At 58.1% G+C, this 21,640-nt stretch overlaps 1 protein-coding gene across 2 annotated transcripts; it reads left to right on the forward strand.

The window, feature by feature from the left end:
• Positions 1–714: 714 nt before the first annotated feature.
• Positions 715–15,289, forward strand: SGTA (small glutamine rich tetratricopeptide repeat co-chaperone alpha). Of its 2 annotated transcripts, XM_072948029.1 has the most exons (13): positions 760–846; positions 6,249–6,422; positions 6,624–6,761; positions 7,983–8,089; positions 8,293–8,377; positions 9,111–9,210; positions 9,977–10,081; positions 10,729–10,867; positions 11,465–11,527; positions 12,327–12,364; positions 12,869–12,958; positions 13,123–13,245; positions 14,191–15,289. In XM_072948029.1, the coding sequence occupies exons 3-12, from the start codon at positions 6,662–6,664 to the stop codon at positions 13,235–13,237; spliced, it is 942 nt and encodes a 313-aa protein (XP_072804130.1). In that variant the 5' UTR covers positions 760–846; positions 6,249–6,422; positions 6,624–6,661; the 3' UTR covers positions 13,238–13,245; positions 14,191–15,289. The 2 variants fall into 2 exon arrangements, with proteins under 2 accessions (XP_072804129.1, XP_072804130.1); XM_072948028.1 differs by lacking the exon at positions 6,249–6,422 and having other exon boundaries at positions 715–846.
• The last annotated feature ends 6,351 nt before the right edge of the window (positions 15,290–21,640 follow it).

Genomic DNA, 21,640 nt, shown 5'->3' on the forward strand with positions numbered 1-21,640 from the left:
AACCTTTATTCTACGTTAGTTTTCATTTTCGCTGTTTCCTGTACCTGGAGCGCTTCCTGCCCCCCCACCCCCGCCCCGCAGCCCAACCCCTTCTCCAAATCCACACATGACAAAGAGGCCTTCCCTAACTATCCCAGCCAACTTACCTCCCCAATCACAATACCCCATTTTTTCCTTCATAGCGCTTGCCATTAAGTAAAATTTGTTCATTTGTGTACTAGCTTACTAGTTTATAGTTTGTCCACCCCAATAAAAGATAATGATAGCAAGCATTTCTCTGGTCTTTATAGTTGGTGTGCAATATTTGTTGATTGTTAGGCATCTGTTGTGAACAAATATCTCTGTATTGCTCTACTCTTATGGATTGAATGAATGAAAGAATGCACTTGTGGGTGGATGGGTGGATGAATAAATGAACAAAGACGGTGATTGAGTAACAGTCGCTCCCATTTAAAGAGCGCCTGTGATGCTCTGGGCGCCAGAGACCCAAACGCAGCTGCACCACGTGGCCAACTCGGCACCACGTGACGGGCTCTGCCAACCAGCCAGAGTCCACCACCGTCCCACCATGCACCACTCCATCCCGGCTGTAGAGGACGAGTCAGTCCTGATTTCCGGCCTTCGTTCGGTCGCAGAGATCAGTTGCCTTAACGACCAATTCGGCCCGGCTTCTAAATTGCGTCACTTCCTTTCACTCCTGCCTCGATAACTGGCACGCTTGCGCAGAATGAGCGCCGGCGGACGCTTGCTCCTTCCGCGCAGGCGTCCCGGCGGGGGGGCGGGGCCGGGCGGCGCCGCGGTGCGCAGGCGCGGCCGTCGGTGGGTCGGGGTTTGGCTGCTTGAGAGGTGAGTGAGGGGCTCGGCGCTGAGCCGCACAGGCCTGAGGCCCGCGCTTCGGGAGTCCGGGGGCTCCAGGGCCTGTAAGAGGACGTCGGTCTGGGGCCAGAGTGGCTGCGATCCGCAGGGTGCAGTGAGTGGGCTGCGCGGGGGGAAACTGAGGCCGGGCGGCGTCTGGCAGGCCCTTGCCGGCCCCAGGTCTCCCTCGCGCGGACCCCAGGCCCCAGGAATGCGTGTTCGCAGGCCTGTATGTGGACCGCGGGAGGTAAAGTGCCCCGCACGTCGTGAGCGCTCGCTGGATGAGGGCTGCTTCCTGGAAACACGGTCCTTTTGAATTGGGGGCCCCAATTCGTGAGGTTCAAGTCGGGGCTCTTGTCCCATCGCCGCCACTCCCCACTTGGGTGACCTTGGCCCGCCTCTTGGCTTCTCGGAGCTTCAGTTGCCCCCGTTCTGTAAAACGGGCGTCGTCACAGTCCCTTCCTGGGCTGGGGGGCTTCCCGGGAGGATTAAAGCCACAGGGCCCCCAGCGCCAAGTCGGGGCTCAAAGGGGTCAGCAGTGGTTAGTCTGAATTCACACGGAGGGTCTTCTGCGTGTTGTGCTCGAGGTGGGAGAAGTCGGGTTGAGGGCCGCTCCTCCACCTCTGACAGGCTTACTCTGTAAGCTTGGACAAGTCGCTCGCTCCCTCTTTCCTGCTCCCCTTTCGTCCTACAATCGGGACTGTAGCAGTGTATGCCTCTTAGGGTCCTTGTGAGGTTAAATACATGGGGAACATTCTTTAATCAGTTCCTGCTACTTTTCTAGAGCTTCCTGAAGAACAGCTAGTTTTTTTAATATTAGGGGCCAAGAAACATGTGCCCATACTACATCCCTGCTGAGTGGTGTCCCCATGTTCTTTTGTTTCTCTCTGATTATTTGTTTTGTCTGCTTTTCCTCTCCCTAGACCTGTGAATTGTCCTCTCAGGGGACGCTGGGCCATGTCTGGGGACATCTGTGGCTGTCACAGCTGAGGGGCTCCTGGCATCCAGTGGATAGGGCAAGGAGACTGCTCCACACCCCACAATGCCCAAGATGCCCCCACAGAGAACGGTCCAGCCCCAAACGTTCATAGTGCCCAAGTTCAATACTACCCTGGACTAGTGATTCTTCAGCCATGGGCTCCACAGGCGGCAGGGCGTGTGAACTGCCAGGAAATCAAGTGCCAAGTTTTGTGTGGGTGCCTACTTCTGTGGGGTGAGAGGGCACTTTGGAGTTGAGGCTCTGGAATCAGCTGCAGGTTCAAGGCTACTGATTTGCATCTTCGCCAGCTGGCCTGGAGTGGTGCCCCCCATCTCTTTGAGTCTCAGTTTCTTGTTCTGTAGAATGGGACCGTAAGCCCGGGGGCCAAATCCCACTGCAGCCTGTTTCTGTGAATGAGGTTGCGTGGGAACACAGACCACCCAATCCCATACATGTCACCTGTGGCCTGGGAAGCTGGATGTCCTCCCTCAGATCCTTTCCAGAAAATGTTTGCTGACCTGTGAAATAAGCTGTTGTGTGTCTAACACTCAGCTCAGGGCCTGGAGAGTCCTGGGCACTCTGAGGATTTCCTGAGGTTTATAGTTCAGTCTTCCTGGAAGGGCAAGTGGCTCTAAGTGAGGTTAAGCTCTGCCTGGGATTGAAAGATGTAGTCTTACTTGTTTCTGCATTTTTTTTTTTTATGGTTGAGACCCCACGCTGGACCCAGCGGCCCCTGCTTAGTGAGGGGGATAGCATACAGGGAACAGAGGGGAGGTAGGCAAGTCACAAGGTTTGTTATCTCCTCTGCTAAAGAGAAAACTGAGACCCAAGCGAAATGCACCCCCCCCCAGGAACTCGGTCATGTGGCTTTGAACTCGACCAGGACCCAAGGTTTTCCTGAATGCATAGGGACCGCTGAGTGCTGGGGTCCCAGCAGGAGGAGATTTGTCCAACATCTCATGGTCCGGGGGGGCAGGGGTGAGCAGGCCAGGAGAGAGTTGGGAAGCCTCGTAAGAGAGGCTGAACCAAAAGCAAGACTGGGACGTGGGCTTTGCTGGAAGAAGAGGCCGTCCTTGGGAGGAGGATATAGCTCAGTAGTGGAATGCGTGCTTAGCATGCATGAGGTTGTGAGTTCAAACCCCAGTATTGCCATTAAAAACAACAAATAAATAAATAGCCTAATTGCCCCCCCAAAAAGAGGCCTCCCACCGTCTGGGGAGATGACCTTCTAGCTTGGTGCTGAGGAGGAGGAGGTGTTTCCCAGACGGTGGGAGCAGTTGTGTTGAGCGGAACCAGCGGGTTTGGGAGGGGCCTCGTGTGCCCAGGGTCTGTGGGGGTGACGGCCTGCCAGCATCTGAGAAGGAAGCACGGCTGTGCTATGGGGAGCGGGCTGAAGCCGAGTTCTTGCTCTTGGGGCAGTGTTTGTCCGGGACCTGTGGTATCCTGGAAGGGGAGAGAGGACTAGCTTGCACACCTGCGTGCTTGTGAGGAGAGCTGGAATTGGGGTGGCGGCGGGGTGGGGCATCCTGCAGGGGTGGGAGCCCTTCAGAGCAAGGGTGCTCCTACCTGGAGGCCGGGTCACTCATGTTGGTGAGACCTGCTGTTTTTCCTTTGAATGGTCGGTTGTGCGCAGGGAAGTAAAAGGGATCGCGGTTGGGAGGTTTTAATGAGATGATGAAAGGTGGGCTGAGAGCCGGCAGGGGTCCCACAGGCACAGAGAGGCACTGGCACGGGGACCCGCGGCTGGCGTTTGTCCCCGGCCGGGCTTGCGCCTGCAGACCCGCACCTCGGGTCTGAGCCTCACAGGGCCCTCGCTGTTCGCGGGAAGCCTGGGCCCTCCGAGGGTTCTGTCCAGCAGCCAAAGCCTGACAAGTCAGGACTGTTCCCAAGACCCCAGAGCCCAGTGGCCATCGGGAAAAAGCAGGTCCTCGTGTTGGGCTGGGCCGGCAAAGTGAGGAGTAGGCAGGCCGGGGATGAAGGGCCTCCAGCGGTTTTGTGCAGGTGCTGGGTCCTCATCGTGGACCCACGGTCCCTGACCTGCAGTTCTGAAACCCACAAGATTTGCTGAAAGTTTGCAGCAAAGTCATGTGGACAGAAAACCCTACCTGTGGTGACCTTTGTTTTTCCCATGCAGCGTTGATCGGTGACTTTCAACTAGGGGTGACTTGGGGATGTCTGGAGACCTTTGTGGTTGTCACCAATGGAAGAGGGGGCCGGAGATGCTGCTCCATACCCCACGGTGCCCAGGCTACCCCCCAGCACAGAGAGTGACCCCGCCTCGGTGTCAGTGGTGCTGAGGGGGCGGGCCCTGCATTCATCATTTGGGAAAAAATCGAGTTTGATCCCTGCTCACACTACACACCAGGATAAACTACCCCAAGATCAGATGTTTAAACCAGGGTGACCCCCAGTGTCTGAGTCACCTCCTCCCTCTCCCACTCAGGTGTGTACTTAAGTATGTGTGGCACTCTGGGACCACAGTAGGTTAGATGAGTGTGGAAGTCTCCTGCTGTCAGTGGAAACTCCTAACCCTGGGGGGTGTCGCCCCGGGTGGTTCTGCCCCCCACCCTCACCCCATCCCCCGCTCCCAGAGGACATCAGAAGCCAGAGATGCTGTTAAACACCCTACAGTGCACAGTCCCCCACAGAAGGAACCATTAATTACAGTAAAATAGGTGTGGTATAGTTCACCATCCTAACCACTTGTGAGAGCACAGCTCAGCGGCGTTAAGCACATTCACACTGTTGTGCCACCATCCCCACCACCATCTCCAGGACTTTCTCATCTTCCCAAACTGAAGCTCTGTCCCCATGAAACACCCACTTCCCAGCCCCAGCCCCACCATCTACTCTCTGTCTCTGTGGATGTGACTCCTCCAGGGACCTCCTGTGAGTGGAATCAGACCGTATCTGCCCTTCTGTGTCTGCTTCTCTCACTGAGCATCACTCATGCCCCCAGGTCCATCTGTCTTGTAGCAGGTGTCAGAATCTCCTTCCTTTTTAAGGCTGAGTGATGGTCCACCGTGTGGAGGACCACATGTGTTTGTCCATCATCCATCCGTGGACGTTGGGTTGTGTCCACCTTTCGGCTGCTGTGAGTGATGCTATCTGTGGCAACAGTCATCTGTTTATATTTTAAATGTCCGTTAAACACAAGAACGTTGACATTTTGGGCGCCTGCCAGCTGGTTCAGCTGGAGAGACTCCTGGCCTTTTGGGGCTTCACTGTCTTCAAAACTAGCAGGTTGTGGCGCTCTATCTCCATGGGCCCTTCTGTGTCGCCCCTGAGGTCCTCGGGATCTGGGACTGGCTGTTTGTCCTCTGGGCTCTGTCACGTCCTGATCCCAGACCTCCCAGTTCCAGGGACGCTCTTGGGCCAAAGGCCCTTGCTTGGTAAAGGCTCATTGTATCCAGAAATGGGGGAGGAAGCTCATGACTGTCCCCAGAGAGCTTCCCGGGGGTGGCAGAACTCCCTGTCCAGCTGTCCAAAATACAGCTGCCTGACAGGCTTCCGTTCTAAAATTTGAGATGTGATTCACGTACAATCAAATTCAATAGGTTTCAGTATATTCGCAATGCTGTGCAACCATCACCACTAAGTCCGGAACATCCCATGACCCCCAGAAAGACCCCGTCCCCTCCCCCAGCCCCTGGCAACCGCAAACCCGCCGCCTGTGGGCTTGGCTCTTGGACATTTCGCATAAATGGGATCGCATGCCACGTGGCCCTTTGTGTCTGCTTCTTGCCCTTTTGCAAGCAGCAGCTGTCTACGGATGTGGTTTTCCACGAAGCAGAAACAAGGCGCCCTGAGCATGGCTGGCGTCGCGTCTTGACTGCACCCGCCCGGGCTCGGAAGCGCTGAGGGCTGGCATCGCCCCGTCTGCTGTCGGCCAGCGTGCGGAGCCCGGGGGTTAGGCCTTGTTCCTCCCGGTTTGATTTCACTGCTGCCAGTGGGCGACCGGTCGGTGATAACTCGCCCAGGAGGCCACCCCTCGGTCTCCTGGCCACACAGGCTGCTCATCCCACTGCTCATCCCCATTTTAGGGGGGCCGAGAGGCTTCACACCACAGGTCCCAGCCTCCCCGGTCCTGCTCAGCCTCGGACAAGCGTGCGGCACCCTCCCGGAGGGGGAGGTGGTCCTGGGGACGGCACCGGGCCAGCCCTCCGGGGACGGACCCCCCGCTCCTGCGCCCACGCTCCTGTAGTTTACGCCTCGACCCAGCGGCATCCCGGCCCAAGCACGCAACGCCAGGAGCCCCCCAGTCACGACCACACCTGTCCCCAGACATCACCAGCGTCCTGCCCAGCCTAGCACTACAGCTCGTGGCGGGGGAGCCGGGCCCTCTGGCCCTGGGGTCTGCCCAGGCCCACCAGTGGTCCTTGTCTGACCCACATGGGTGGTGTCTGTCCCCCAGGTGTTCGGGGCTCAGAAACTGTTGGACCGTTTTGGTGTCCCAGGCACAGAGAAGCAACAGGTGTGGCTGTGGCCGGCCCTCCGTGTGCCTGGGGACCACCCTCCAGCCCTGCCCAGTTGGTGAAGAGGGACACCCACCAGGCCCAGGGCTGCATCACCCCTGGGTTAGAATCAGGTGGGAGTGTGAGGGGCTCTGGGCTTCTCATCTGTGAAGTGGGGATACTTAACGTTTCTGCCTCACTGTTAGGCAGGTGAATTAGCCAGTGAGTTTACAGTGGCTCCTGAGGGTCCTGGAGGGCCTGGAGCAGGCTGGGGCGGGGGCAGAGAGGCCCCCTGTGCGGCTGTCCTGTCCTCACCCCCTTGTCCACGTCCTCAGGTCCTGAAACCCCAGGCCTCATCTCTTTCCATTTCAAAATGGATAATAAGAAGCGCCTGGCCTACGCCATCATCCGGTTCCTGCATGACCAGCTCCGGCACGGGGGGCTCTCATCCGATGCCCAGGAGAGCTTGGAAGGTACGTGCAGGCCACCAGGATGCGAGCCCCCCACAGCTCCCAATCTCCCTCCCACCCCTCATGAGCACCTCAGCCTGTCACGGGTGGGAGTGATGGGCTGGCACATCTGACCAGCCCGAGGTGCCAGCTGCATCCTTGTCCCAGGTGAGGCCACTGAGCCCCAGGCAGGCGCAGGGAGCAGCCTGTCCTGCTCCCACCCAGGATTCTCCCCCGCACAGGGCTGCACCTCCCTGGGCCTCCTACAGGTATCTTCTTTATCTCCACTTAAGTGGAAGTGCAATTCCAGAAGGTTCTCCACCCCACCCCCATCGTGTGTGTCTGTAGTAGTCAAAGGGGAAAGGCTCATGAGCCTGGGCCAGACCTGCTGCCAGCCCGCTGGGCACCTGGCTGCACGGCAGGGGTGGCTAACCAGGGTTAGGATCCTCAGGCACCCAGTCCTCTGCACCCTTGTCCCAGGAACCTCGTCCCCGCCCGGCGGGGAGGGCCTCTGCCTTGCTCAGCTGAGCTGACAGTCCTCAGCGTGCCGCTCACCACCTCCTCCTCCTCCCCCTCCCCACAGGTCTTTGTGAACAGGAGCCCAGGGTCGGGCTGAGGACCCATCGCTGGGGCTTCTTCTGGGGGTGGAGTGACTGTGGAGTCAGGGCCCGGGGCTGAGAGGGTCCCACCCCCAGAGGAGGCGGCCCTGGTGTCCTGGGGTGGAGCAGAGGGCCAGTGGTGGGCCCTATGGGGACCTAAGCCTCTGGGGTGGGTGGGCGGCTGCAGGGTCTGGCCCTGCCGTCCTGTGCGCCATCATGCAGCCGCCGGTCATGCAGACAGGGCGGGCCAGCCTCAGGCTCTGGCCAGATTCCCCGAGAGCCAGACAGAGCGACCCAAGCACCTCACCTGTCGTGAGGCGCTCCAGGTCGCGCTGAGCCCCCGAGGCCCCCAGCCAGGCGGCCGCAGCTTTGTGGCCCCACAGAGAACCCTGATGTCACCATTTGAGCCCCGCTGGGAGGGGACAGCATCTTCCCTCCTTTCTGCTCTCAGAGCTCCAGGGGCATGTCCGTCCTGAGTTCCTCCTGGAATCAAAACCAGGACCTGTAGGTTCCTGTGGGGATAGGTGGGACCTGATGCGTCCCGAGGCCTCAGCGAACGCGCTCCAGAGAGAGAGTGGCAGCGCTGTCCTCCAAAGCCGTAAACTGGGGGTCGGTTTCAGAAGAGCACACCTTTGTCCCCTTGCAGTTGCAATCCAGTGCCTGGAGACTGCCTTCGGGGTGACCGTGGAGGACAGCGACCTCGCGCTCCCTCAGACTCTGCCAGAAATCTTCGAAGCAGCCGTGGCGGGCAGGGTGAGTCTTGGGGCTTCTGGCGCTGAGACCTGAGTGCCCGGGCCAGGCCGCGTCCTCTCCCGGGATGCTGGGCGCCGAGGGCCTGAGACGCTCTCCCTCGGGGCTCGGCTGTCCTTGGGGGGGGAGGCCAGAAGTGCTGGGCTGGAAGGAGGAGGCGGTGGTTTCCTGCTGCCCCTCAAACAGCTGGCCTTCACTCGGGCCAGGAGCTGCCGCAGGACCTGAGGAGCCCACGGCAAAGCCCCCCTTCGGAGGAGGACTCGGCCGAGGCGGAGCGCCTCAAAACAGAAGGTAAGAGGCCTCCGGGCACCTTGCCCACCTGGCCTGTAGATGGCGTGGGAGGGTGGAGGCCAGCTGGTCCTGGGCTCTGGAGCCCCTTAGCTGATGAGCGATGCCCACATCACGGCCCTCCACACGCGGGACATCACTCAGCCATGAGAAGGAGAGCAGCCCTGACACCCGCTCCCACGTGGGCGGGCCCTGAGAGCGCGATGCTCAGGGAGAGAAGCAGGCACAGGAGGACACACAGCGTGTGAATCCATGGATGTGAGGCGTCCAGAATAGGCCAGTCCACAGACACAGGGAGGGGGCTCCTGGCTGTCAGGGGCTGGGGGGATGCTGATGGGGACGGGGCTTTATTTTGGCTGATGGAATGTTCTGGAATTAGATAGTGGTGAGGGTTGGACAACTCTGAGTGTACTAAAAACCACCGAGTTGTGCACTTTCGTAGTGTGAGTTTCATGGTACTTGACTTACATTAGTTAAAACAGGACTGTTTCTGAAGGAAGGAGCAGAAGTGACAGTGTTTGCGACTTAGGCTCCCAAATACCATGGCCAGAGCAGTGACACAGTGAGGGTCAGGCCGGGCCCGCGCTGGATGCAAACCTCACCCTCCTCCTCATGCCAGCACCACCAGCCCGCATCCTGCCGCTCAACGTCTCACACCTTCATGTAGAAGCCGGGAGAGCTAGGAGTGACAGCCCAGGCCTCGGGGTCTGATGGAACGTCTCCCCTTTCTCTTCAGGGAACGAGCAGATGAAGGCGGAGAACTTTGAGGCCGCCGTGCACTTCTACGGGAAAGCCATCGAGCTGAACCCTGCCAACGCCGTCTACTTCTGTAACAGGTGCGGGCCGGGCTGCACATCCCCAGGCAGATGGGAGGGGTGTTGGTTCCAAGGTGTGTGACAGCCCAGCCAGCGAGGTATGGCCGAGCATCAGGGATGCCGAAGGTAAGCAGCAAGTGTCTGCATGGACGGGGTGGTGCCCCAGGATTCGGGTACGGTGCCTGTGGTGGCGTCACCACTGACCGTGAGAGTCATGCCGGGCCTGCCCATAAAGGATGTGCCAGGGCGGGGGGCTCAGAGTGGGAAGAGGGCCGAGGATGGAGTAGCCGTGGGAGTGGCCAGGCATCAGAGAGGTGGGGGCCGGTCGAGCCTGTCCCCCCACCCAAGGGGAGCCACTCTGTGCTTTGGGCTCTGTTTTTAAATGCTTCCTGGGAGACAAATCTAGAGTCACAGGGAAGTGGTACAGATTGGACAGAGGGATCCCTGTACCCTCCGACCGCCCAGCCCAGCTGCTCCTCCCTGTGTCTCCTGCCTGACTCCTTTCTGTCCTTCCATGACTGGAAGAGACACAAGGTGGAAACTTGGATGAGAAAGATAACACTGAGGTGCCTGGCTACATAAGCTGGGCGTGGCTCCAAGCCCCTGGGGCCCCAAGCGCTGTGGCCACTGCCCCTTGCAGCCCTGTGTCCCCTGTGAACCTCCCCCCCGCGGCTGGCATGGCGCCCTGCAGACACAGCAGAGCCCGGGTCTGTCTGACAGCAAGGGAGACCAGGGCTGCCCCCCGTGAGGGCCCAGCTCCCCGACTGCCCTGCCCTGCCTCCTGCAGAGCCGCGGCCTACAGCAAACTGGGCAACTACGCCGGGGCGGTGCAGGACTGCGAGCGGGCCATCTGCATAGACCCGTCCTACAGCAAAGCCTACGGCCGGATGGGGTGAGTGCCGCCGCCCTGCCCCTCACGTCCCCAGGGCAGTCCAGTTCTGACACTCTCTGCCTGGAGTCGTGCAGACCCCACAGGGTAAGGACTCTGCCCCGCCTCACACAGCAGTGACAAGTCCGGGCTGTTCCCTGAGCTGAGGGACCAGCTATAAATCAGGGTCCCATGACCCCTTCCTTGGGCTCAGCGATCCACTGGTAGGCTCATGGAACGTTTAGCGGCTCATTGTGAAGGACGCAGAGAGCAGATGAGGCAGAGGGCAAGGTTGGGGAGGGCCTGCCCTGTGGGGTTGGGGGTGCACCCCCACCTGGCACACAGACACCGTCGCCGGTGGGGACGGTCTCCAGTCTCACTGTTGGGAGGTTTATGACGTCTCCAGTGCCCCCTCCCTCCTGGGGGATCTGGGGTGAGTTCCCACCCCTTGATCCGAGCAGCCCTTTCTGAGGCTTCTCAGAGGATAAACTCAGGTGTGGTCAGAGGGCAGGCCTGCGGTTCAGCTCTGCCAGGAGCTGGGGAGGAGTTGTGACCACCCGCCCGCCACCTCCTGGCCCAGACTGGATGAGGATAGTGACCCCCAGCAGTCTGGGGGGAGGGAGGGCAGGCGGCCTGCTGGGGCCCCCTCCACGTCCACCGTCTCCCCACAGCCTGGCGCTGTCCAGTCTGAACAAGCACACGGAGGCCGTGGCCTACTACCGCAAGGCCCTGGAGCTGGACCCCGACAACGAGACCTACAAGTCCAACCTCAAGGTCGCGGAGCTGAGGCTGAGAGAGGCGCCCAGTCCTGTGAGTCCCCCAGGGGCCGGGCTGTGGGCGGGCGGCCAGGCTGGCTTCCTGCGGCCGTGAGTGGAAGGCCAGGCTTAACTGTGTGAAGAACGTCTCCGGCCTTGGGGGCCTGGCATCCATTTAACCCTGTCCTGTCGTGAAAGATGAAGAAACGGGTGGGGGCACACGTCACACAGGGAAGCCCCGGGCTCAGCCAGGAGGCAGAGGGAGGGGCCTGTGCTGTGCTTCCCAGGGGAGGGGTGGCCAGGTGGGGGCACAGGGGCTGCCAGCTGACCGGGGCAGGGCCGGGCCGGGTGTGGGGGCCCCTGGGCAAGGGGGAGGGGCTCTGCAGGGCAGTCTGCACGTGAGAGGTCACCCTGAGCGGGCTCTGACAGTCCCCAGAGGTTGCCCCACCACCACCCTGGCCCCGGGAGGGGCCGTCCCCACCCCAGGTGCGCGTCGGAATGGGGAAGTCGGGCTCCCCTGGGTGGCCCGCGCCGCATGTTTTCTCTGGAGCACCGTCCAGACTGCCCGGGTTCCCAGTCTGCCCCACAGGGGACCTCAGCGCTCCGTTCCTGGGAGCCAGAGCCCACTCACCGGGGCTTCTCTCACCCACAGACAGGAGGTGTCGGCGGCTTTGACATCGCAGGCCTGCTCAACAACCCGAGCTTCATGAGCATGGTAACCCCCCCCGCCCCATTTGCAGTCAGATAACCACAGACATGTGCTGTCAGGTGGCCCCCAGTTGGACCCTCAGTGCCCAGCTCAGAGGACAAGCTGAACCTACCTCTCCCAGCCAGATAAAGTAACCTGGGAAATCTCCGTCCCCACTCCATCCCCAGCTTGGCCCCCTTGTGGTATAGATGCGCCTGCTTCCAGGGGTTTAGACGGGACAGCGCAGGGCACGGTGCCCCGCAGAGGAAGGACTGCCTCCTGGGGCCAGAGACTTAAAGATGTCCTCGGAGAGCAGACACCCAGCTTGCGCCGCACAGGCCGTCCATCCCTGGGTGGTCTTGTGGGACCTCAGGCTGCACTGTGGGCTCTCAGAGCACTGGGTCTCAGACGGTCCAGGAGAGAGGACCCAACCCCCAGCACCAGCCATGCCCAGGCGCTCTCAGGGCAGGTGGATGGGGCTGAGGCTGGCCAGGGGCGCTCTCTGGCCCATTATGGACAGAGCTGTGGCCTGGGGGCGCCCCCCTGGCTTCCTTCCTAGCCACACGTTGACCTGGGCCCCAAGGAGATGATCCCAATGGGAGTTGGTGCAGGAAGGCGTCCATGGTGGTGGTGTTTATCCACAGAGCGAACCTGGACGCTGACTCTCCAGGAGTGTCCCGGGTCTGGGAAGGCTGACGCGGTGCCTGGAGTCTCTTACAGCAGATCGGGGTGGGAAAGCGGGGGGTCCCAGTGCACGGAGGAGGGCGGTGCCGACACAATGCTCTGGGAGCTTTTGCTCTTTGTGACAGATCTGTTCTTTCTTCAGGCATCAAACCTCATGAACAGCCCCCAAGTTCAGCAGCTGTAAGTGCCAGCCGTTCTCCTCCGGTGTTTGTGGTTAAGCTGCTTTTATGGTGAAAGATCCCTACAATTCATCATTTTAGCCATTTTAACGTTTATAGTTACGTGATGTCAAGTATGTTTACAGTGTCACGTAGCTGTTGTCACCGTCTAGTTCCAGAACATCTATCACCCCAGAAAGAAGCCCCATTCCCATCAACAGTCACCCCCCAGGCCCCCCAGCTTCTGACAACCACAGACCCCCTCTGTCTCTGCTGGTTTATCTGTGCTAGACGTTTTAGATAAGTGGATCCATATGTGTGGCCGTTTGTGTCACGGCATCGGCCATTGTCTCTGGGGGACAAAGTTGTGCCGTTGAGAATCCCTGTCCTTAATCCAAAAAGGACGTTCCTGGGAAAGCTGGTGAAACTGACAGGCCGCAGTAGAGAGCTGGCTGGGCCCAGGGCGGGGCTGGGGGGCCAGGGGGAGGGGGTTGTGCCATTCGAGGGTCCAAGTCTCTCTCTACAGCATGTCCGGCATGATTTCGGGCGGCCACAACCCTCTGGGGACTCCCGGCACCAGCCCCTCGCAGAATGACCTGGCCAGTCTCATCCAGGCGTGAGTCCACTTGCCAAGTGGGGCTCATGGGTGGGGTGGAGCTCAGCCCCCAAGGGAAGAGGGACCGGCTCCGCGTGGTCCCCGGACATCCTCAAGCACACGTGGAGGAGGCGGCTGGGGTGGGGGTGCCCTGGCCTGGGCTGAGCCCCCCCCTACCCCCACAGGGGCCAGCAGTTTGCTCAGCAGATGCAGCAGCAGAATCCAGAGTTGATAGAGCAGCTCCGAAGTCAGATCCGGAGTCGGACCCCCAGTGCCAGCAATGATGACCAGCAGGAGTGACCGCCCACGTGAGTCCCGGGGCTGGAGGGGGCGTCCGCGGCCAGCGTCTCCTTCCCAAGAGTCCCTGCCTGATTCCCCCTCCCTCTTCCCACTCAGGCGGGTCACACAGAGGAGGGTGGGACCCCACAGCCCCCATCGGGCGGGCGCAGGGAGGCTCGCGCAGAGAGGCAGGTTGCTCCCCTGGCTCGAGCAGGAGGCGCCCGCCTCCCGCTGATGCTGGGTGTCCTGCCTGGGCTTTGTGATCGTCTGTTTGCTTGGTTGCTTGGTTGGTTGGGGGTGTTTTTGCTATGAGCAGATGTTACACGGTTGCTTAAAAATACACCCGGGTGTCCCAGAAGAGTCCCCAGTGGCTTTGGCTGGCTTGGTTAGTGGCCGGGGCCGTGACCTCCGTCGCGGGTGCAGGCGGCGCTCCTGTCCACGCAGTGCTGTCGCTGCTTTGACGGAGCCTCTTAATCTGTTGTCATCTGTCCTCACACGTCTAACCATGGTTTTTATTAAAAAATTTTTAAAGGGCAAAAACATTAAAGAGCAGCCAAAACCAACTTTAATCTTTGTACTCACAGCAACACATGTTAATGTTTTGTGTACTTTTCCTTCGTCTTCTTAATGCTTTTTTATTTATTCATTTATTTTTGACTTTTTTTGAGTGGAAGTCATCAGGTTCGTCTGTTAGTTTATTAACGGGCGCACTGGGGATGGGACCCAGGACCTCGTGCGTGCTAAGCGCGAGCTCTGCCGCTGAGTTATACCCTCCTCCCTCAATGCTCTTTTGAAAAAACAAACCAGCAGGCACCTGAGGTCAGTTTTGTGTGCATCAGCCGTAACCACGTCCCCAGAGAACCCTCCTCAACACTCCCGCACCTGGCCTCCAGAAGTACCTGTGACGGTGGCTGTGTCCCCGTCCACACGGCCTCCTCCACCTCCTGACCGCCATCCCCGTGTTCCCCCTCCAGCCATCCCTGCACATCGGGTCCTTCCACCGTGTCTGCCGCCGCCTGGAAGCCGTCTTCTCCCGTTGGACTGCCCAAGAGAGAAAGAAATTCGACCTGCATGTTAAGACGGATTTTTTTTTGTTTGCCACCACCCTTCCCTCCCTTTTTGTACTCTCTCACGGCCCCCAGACCCTTCTCGAAACAGAGCCAGCAAGCTGTGAGTGCAGAGACCAGCACCCATCTCCCTCCCAGCGCCCCCCCCAAAACCCAGTCACTGTTTTCTAGACTGTTCCCGGGTGGGGGGGCGGGCCCTCCGAGCAGCGGTGCGCGGGGGATGCCGTGTCCTTGAAGCCCCTTCTGCAGCCCCCGCCCCCTCGGTCCAATCTCAGGGGCCTCCCAGCCCACAGGAAGCTGCTTTCTGAGTGGACCTTGGCTGCCCCCGCTGCCTCTGCTCGGACAAGCTCACTGCCAGCCTCGCCCGGCCCTGGGCCTGGCTCTCGCAGGAGGGACTCCAGTCGTGGGTTCCTAGAAGGTGGTTCCATCGCCCCGCGCCCGGTGGGAGCCCACGTCTTGGGTGCGCAGGACCCATTTCTGGGACTTTTCTTCCAATCAAGCATTTTGACGGCCGCTTGTCTGATCTCCATCCTCCTTCCCAGGGCCCAGGACCGCTGGACCATGTGGTGTTCTCATGACCTTGGCCCAGCGCCCGAGCCTGCCCCCACCTGTCCATGTCCCAGCCACTGCCCTCTGCCCACAGGTGTCCGCCTGCCCAGCGGGCTCTCCGCCTGGTCAGGGTGGGGTCGTGGGGCCTCTGTGCCGCCTGTCTTGGCCTGAGGTTGCGAGGCGGCCACCAGAGTTGCTTCTCAGGAGGGCGACCCAGGGCCGGCGGCTGCGTGGGTGTCCCAGTGGCCCTGGCCGGGTGGGGAGGAGCCGCCTGGGTCCTTGGCGGCTTCTGGGGGTGTCAGCGGTTGGCGAGGTAGTCACAGTGCCGTGTGTGTTGTAGGAACCGGTAGGGAGGTGGGCCACCCGCAGTCAGGCGCTTGTCTAGTGATGTGTCCCAACTCCTGAGTGCTAGCCGTGGTGACGAGCATAATGTGTGGGGAATAAATAGACATCGTGACCTCTGCTCATCTCTGTGCTGACCTCTCCAACCGTCCCCACCCTCCCTGCCTTCCCTGAGCGTCCAGGACCCCCGGCCTGGACCCTGAGTGGGTCACCCTGGAACCGCTGAGCCGGGTCCTGTGTGAATTCCTGTTGCCACTGAAACGTCCCCACAAATTCAGTGGCTTTTAACCACATGCGTCATGTCTGTTCTGGAGGCCAGAAATCAGACTCAGGTCTCCCGGGGCGGAGTCCCTCCAGAGGCTCCGGAGGAGATGCTCCCTGCCTTGTCCAGCTTCTGGAACGCATGGGGTAGGCAGAGGGGTGCCGGGGCTGCACCCGGCTCCCAGCTGGCCATTGGGCTGTGGAAGCACTTTAGGTCCTTTGAGCAGAAAGCTAGAAATGCCCCCTGCTCCGGCTGGGGCTTCCAGGGGACTGATGGTGGTCCTTCCAGCCTCCGGTGACCTTGAGCTGCCGCCCTACAGAGGTTACTTTGACTTGTTCTTTGCTTCTTGGATGGGGGCCAGTAGGGACAGAGGGAAGTTCAGGGAGGAGGAAGGGTCCATCCCTGGTGCTGCTGGGGGGTGGGGGGTGAGAGCTGCCTTGGTCCTCAGCCCCCTCGCCACCCCAGCTGCCTGGTGTGGGCCCCGCCGGAGGGCGAGTGGGAGGCGACCCTGCCGGCGGGTGTGTGGGAGGCAGGCCCTGCTGGAGGGCGTCCGGGAGGCAGCCCCACTGGCCTTGGACTCCCCAGGTGTTTCCCCAGAATCTTGATGACTTCTATGCACAGAATTCTTGAGAGCCACTGAGTTAATGCTGTGACCTAGCATTTACATAGCTCCAGCTACCTGCTTAGCAAAATGGTTCATTTAAAAAAATCAAGATATAATTCAGTAACATAAAATTTGCCATTTAAAAATATCTACTTCTGTGGGTTTTAGCACATTCACTATGTTGTACTACCATCACCGCTCTTTAATCTTAGAACATTCTATCTACCCAAAGAGAAGCCGTCCCCATTTTTAGTGACCTCCACCCCCTCCCCCGCCCTTGACAGCCAGGAGCCCCCTCCCTGTGTCTGGGGACTGGCCTGTTCTGGACGTTTCACATCCACGGACTCACACACTGTGTGTCCTTCTGTGTGTGCTTCTCTCACTGAGTGTCGTGCTCTCGGTCTGTCCATGTGTGTCACTTTATCCAAACTTCATTCCTGTTTTATGGCCATATAACTTAGGAACTGGTCCTTAACCTTGATTAAACATTTTACTCATTCATGGGGCTTTAAGAAACTACTCAACTACTCATAAAAAGTGTTTTAAAGGTAACATTGCTACTGGTGGGGACATTAACGAGCCACGTCTCTGTCACAGGAGTCACATTTATCAAGCACCTGCTGTGCGCCGGCCGTCTTCAGAGGAGAGATTGTATTTGGAGTCCACAGGCCCGGGTGGGGAGCGCATTACCTCTCTGACTCCAGGAGGCCCATTCGCTGTCTGATGCACCCGCCTGCGTCGGGTCAAACCCTACTGAAGTTTTGGAACCCGTTGTCTGTTACTGGAAAACAGAGCATCCCCGACTCAGTGGCTTAAAACAATACCTCAGTCACTTCTCGGTTTCTCTGGGTCAGTGGTTCAGCTGGGGCCACCTCATCTGCCTGCAGGCTGTGGGCAAAGTTCAGTCCCTACGTTGCAGGCTGAGGCCCAGTGCTGCGCTGACTGTGTGCTGGGGAGGGAGGCTCCAGGGAAGAGGCCTTCCTGCCCCTCCCAGCCTGGGGCTGCAGCGGCCTGGGCTTGTGGTCTGTCGCTGCAGTCTCTGCCTCTGCCGTGGCCCCTCTGTGTGTCCAGTTTCCCTCTGCCTCCTTATAACAGCCCTTGTGGTGGCTCTGGACCCCGTGCCCAACCGGCCCTGGGTAATCCGAGGTCACCCCCATCTCAAGGACCTTAATTTAGTCCCACCTGCAAAGTCCCTGCTGGCATATAAAGTACCCTGTTCACAGGTTCTGGAGATTAGGGCACGGACATCCCCGGGCTCAACAGTCAGCCTTACACGCGGCCACTGAATTCATCCAAGCTGGCGGGGGGAGAGCATCTCGAGGGAGTGGGCCAGCAGGGTGGAATATCTTAGGAAACGTGGTGCTGTCTTGCAAATGGCGGTCAGCGCCTCTTCTGTTACTTAGAAGTGGTCTCGTCCACACCCTCTGGGAGGGGCTTGTGTAGGACGTGACCCGTCAGGAGGTGGGGGTTATTGGGGTGCCTTAGAGCCTTCCTGCCACCGGCTTGAGCTCAGCTAAGTCTCCAGGCCAATCAGAGGGGCCCGATCACCCAGCCTCGCAGCCTCCGTGAAAGACACTCACATCCAAAGGTCCAAAACGGAAGAGCAGCTGTGAGTCACCAGGGCCCAGGTCTGGTGGGAGGCGCGCCTTCTCGGGTTCTGAGTGAGTCCCCCTCCGCAGCCCCGCCTGCCTCCTCCGCGTGGGTCCCTGTCTACATCAGTCAGTTCCAGCAAGACTTCTTTGGAAGGGAGAGGGTGAAACCCCAGCAGCCTCCTGCAACAGGCCTCTGGCAAAATCTGTGTGCTCCGGTGCTGCTCACGCCCGTTTCCTCCTTATCTGCGGTTAGCAAAGGGGGACTGGTGGCCCCCAGCGCGGAGGGGAAAGCCAAACGCTCCCCGCGCAGGCTGCCGGTAGAGCCACCGGTCCTTATCACCGGTACCCGCATCCCTCCCATTCCGACCCAGGGAGCTGATTGTCAACAGGGTAATCCTGCCTTGCAAGGGACTCTGGGCCACAGCTGGGGATATTTTTGGATGACAGGACTTGACCGGTGCTCCTGGCACCGAGTGGATGGGGACCAGGAATGCTGCTCCCCCTGCCCCACAGGCTTTGAGACCTTGGTCCACTCTGTGCGTCCTGCTGAATTTACGTAGCCAGCTTGCTGGCTGTACGCTTTGAACAAGCAGCCCAGGTGACTGTGACACCCCTGTTTGGAGAAGCCCACTTGGAGAAGCACAGTAATTTGAGCTGCATCTTCCAGGAGCACCTGCGTGTCCCTTAGGTCTCCTCAGGCAGCCTCTGTTCCTTCTGCATCCTGTGTGTCCAGCACTGGGAAGTCCTGCAGAGCCTCTTCCAGATTTACCCCACGCCCAGTCTAGGTGTTCAGGAAAGATCCAGAAACTTTCCGTTTGGGAACCAGTAGCAGCGTGGGGAAGAGGAAAAGAAAAGGGAAAAAATAAAGGAGGAACTGTCAACATCTCACCCCAGGAGCCAGCGGCTGCTGTATGTGTCTTGATGAGAAGTGTGTCGTGGATAATTACTGCTCCATCCCACACGAGTTAGAAATAGGATATTTCTGAATATTCCTGTCAGAGGCGCACTGAGGTTTTAAGAACGCCGAGTAAACGCAGACGCAGCAGAAATCATGACTCGGACAGAGCTTCCAGGGCGGGTTGAGCCTTGAGAGGCCAGGTGGCCGGCCCCACAGCCCAGCGCCCAGCGCCCAGCGCGGCCCTGCAGGCCTTCCTGGCCTCAGAAGTCGGCGGTGCTCAGGCTGAGACGGCCTGCCCGGAAGCGTTACCAGCACACAGTAAGCCCCAGGTAAATGTGTCAAAGAAATATCTCAAACCATTTTGCCACCAGCAAAAATAATTTGTTCACTGGCTCTAGAGTGCCCCTGCATCTTCGTAGCAAAGATTTCATCCCATCCCAGGTAACCTGAAAACCCCAAACTGCGTTGGCTTCCCCACTCACCCGACCTCTCCCCAAGTCGACCCCCACCCCAGCAAAATCAGTTATTTCAAGGTCAGAACACAGACTGGATGTGGCCCACCTAGATGAGAAGCTGGGGCCACCAGGGGGCGCGCCAGCGCGATGGCCTCCCCTGTGGTGCCACCTCCATCGCTGGGGGCCGCCCGCAACATCAGGACCAGAAAGAACAAGGCTCGAGCCTAGAAACAGCCCTGGTCTTAGAGACTGGCGTTGTGTGTTTGGGGCTGATTCCTCTTTCAGAATTGTAAGTCCTCCTAACCAGGGACGTCCTGCTAGGTGCTGTGCTGTGATGGGGCCACCACCCTGGGTTGCATGACGCCACACGGGATTAGAAGATGTGAATCCCTTCAGCACAGAAGTTGGAGGGTGCAAGTCACAAATCCTGCCCAGCTCACAGCTGTTCCCAGCTCCTCAAAGGCTGTTGCAGACTTCAGGAGTCCATTCTTTATTCTCTCTCATTACTGTGCCGCTTAAACTTTTTATCTCAGTGCAGCAGATGTGCACAAAAGCTCACAGATTATAAGCAAACAGCTCAATGAATTTTCACAAAGGGCGTACCCCACCCCCCACTCCGTGTCACTGGCATGCAGACCAAGAACAGACCCCAGCCAGCTTCCTCCACTCATTACACACAAAAGAGAACACTGCCCCAGCACCATGGGTTAGTTTTGCCTGTTGGTTTTTGTTTTTGTTTTTTAATATTTACAAATGGAATCTATGAAAGGTGAAAGAAAGATGGCAGAAGAAAAGGTAAAATATGGTTTAGGGTAGGAAAAATTTTCTTAAAGAGAACACAAGAAGAAAAAATAAAATAAAAATAAAAAACCCAAAACCAACAACAACAAAAAGAACACAAAAAGCACTCTGGTAGTTCATGTTATGTGTCCAGCTGGCTAGGCCATGGCACCCAGATGTTTGGTCAAACACCCCTCTAGATGTTGCTGGGGAAGTATTTTGAGATGAGATTAATATTTAAATCAGTCAATTTTCAGTAACCCAGATGACCTGCCATGGTGTGGGTGGGCCACATCCAATCAGTTGAAGGTCTTAAGAGAAAAGACTGAGGTCCCCCCACAAAGAAGAAGAAATGCTGCCTCCAGACAGCCTTGGGACTCGAGCTGTGATGTCAACTCTTCTCTGGGCCTCCAGCCCACCAGCCTGCCCTCCAGATTCCAGACCTGTCAGCCCCACGATGGAACCAATTTCATGAAGTAAATTCCCCTCTCTCCCCTTCTCCCTCTCTGTAGCCGTATAGATGATAGGTAGGTAGGTAGACAGACAGACAGACATCCTACTGGTTCTGTTTCTTTGGAGAACACTGACTAATACAAGTCCTAACCATACTTTTTAAATCAATAAATTAGACTGTGTTAAAAGAGACAGGACAGGTGATCCATTGCATGGGTGATGGCAGTTGCAATATATACTTGATAAAAATATAAAGTACCCCTACAGATTGAGAAAAAGAGAAATCACCCAGTTTTTTAAATGGGCAAAAAAGGCATAGAAAAAGACCTTTTAAAAAATGGGATATATTATTGACCCATAAGCACATGAAAAGGTATTCAGTTTCATTAGCCACAGGGTAATGCGAATTAAAACCATGATGTGAGATAAACACACCAGAATGTCGAAAAAGGAAGAGACAAAAGCAAGTGTTGTTCATTACACAAGTGTGTGGGGTGAATCTCCAAAACCATTCTGCTCGGAGGAACCCCAGGACGCAGCAGTGATTGTCCTCATGGCCGTGGTTTATGGATGTGAAGCAAAATCAGCAGAGGGAAAAGGTGTGGGGTGGGGTTTGGGGGACTAGGCTCAAGCTCCCAGAGTCCTCTCCCAGGGGAGTCCCACGGGATGCACTTCATTCCCCTAAAACAAGATGCAGCACCATGAGTGAGGAATGGTCCCCAAGGAGGCCCACGGAGACCCAGCGCAGGGGTTTCTCACGGGGCCGGTCACACAGGCGCCTCTGCCTGGCACGGCCAACACTTTAGACTCCCTTCTGGAGAGCAGGTACTAGGCATAAACCACGTGTTTGAAGAGACAGTTTAGGGACAGGGAGCCCCCAAGACTAGTTCCAGATGCTGCTGAGGGCCTTTTCAAAAGGGAAAACTCTCAAGTCTGCTGTGATCATTCTTTTCCACCCCAAAGGGGAAAAGCCAGCCGTATGTTAAGTCCTAAAGCTGCTCATTTGCATACCCTAGAACCCCTGGGTGTACAGTCCCCACCACGGATGTACACCCAATAGCAAGGTGTGCGGATGGCCACCCAAAGCAAGCAGAGGAACGCTGGAAGCAGCGTCATTAGCAAAGCCAACCCCGGAAACTACAGTTGAACACCATGGCTGAGTCCCGGCTGCCTGGGGATGGAAAGAAACAGGAGGAGCTATTTTTGCAGGGTAGGGGGTGAAGTTTATGTGCGTACCTTGATTGTGAGCGTGGTTTCACAGGTGTGAGCCTACGTCGACATTTGCCTGCTTGTGTACTTTGACTGCGTAGCGTTTACTGTCCTTCCATCACACCTCAATTAAGCTGTGACAATGGTTTGATCTCCTGTTTCCAGGACTGTCTGCATAGCTCAGGCAGCTTTTCCTGTAGGCAGTCAGCTCTT

The sequence above is a fragment of the Vicugna pacos genome, chromosome 22 (assembly GCF_048564905.1).
Source record: "Vicugna pacos chromosome 22, VicPac4, whole genome shotgun sequence".
NCBI classification, from domain to species: domain Eukaryota; kingdom Metazoa; phylum Chordata; class Mammalia; order Artiodactyla; family Camelidae; genus Vicugna; species Vicugna pacos.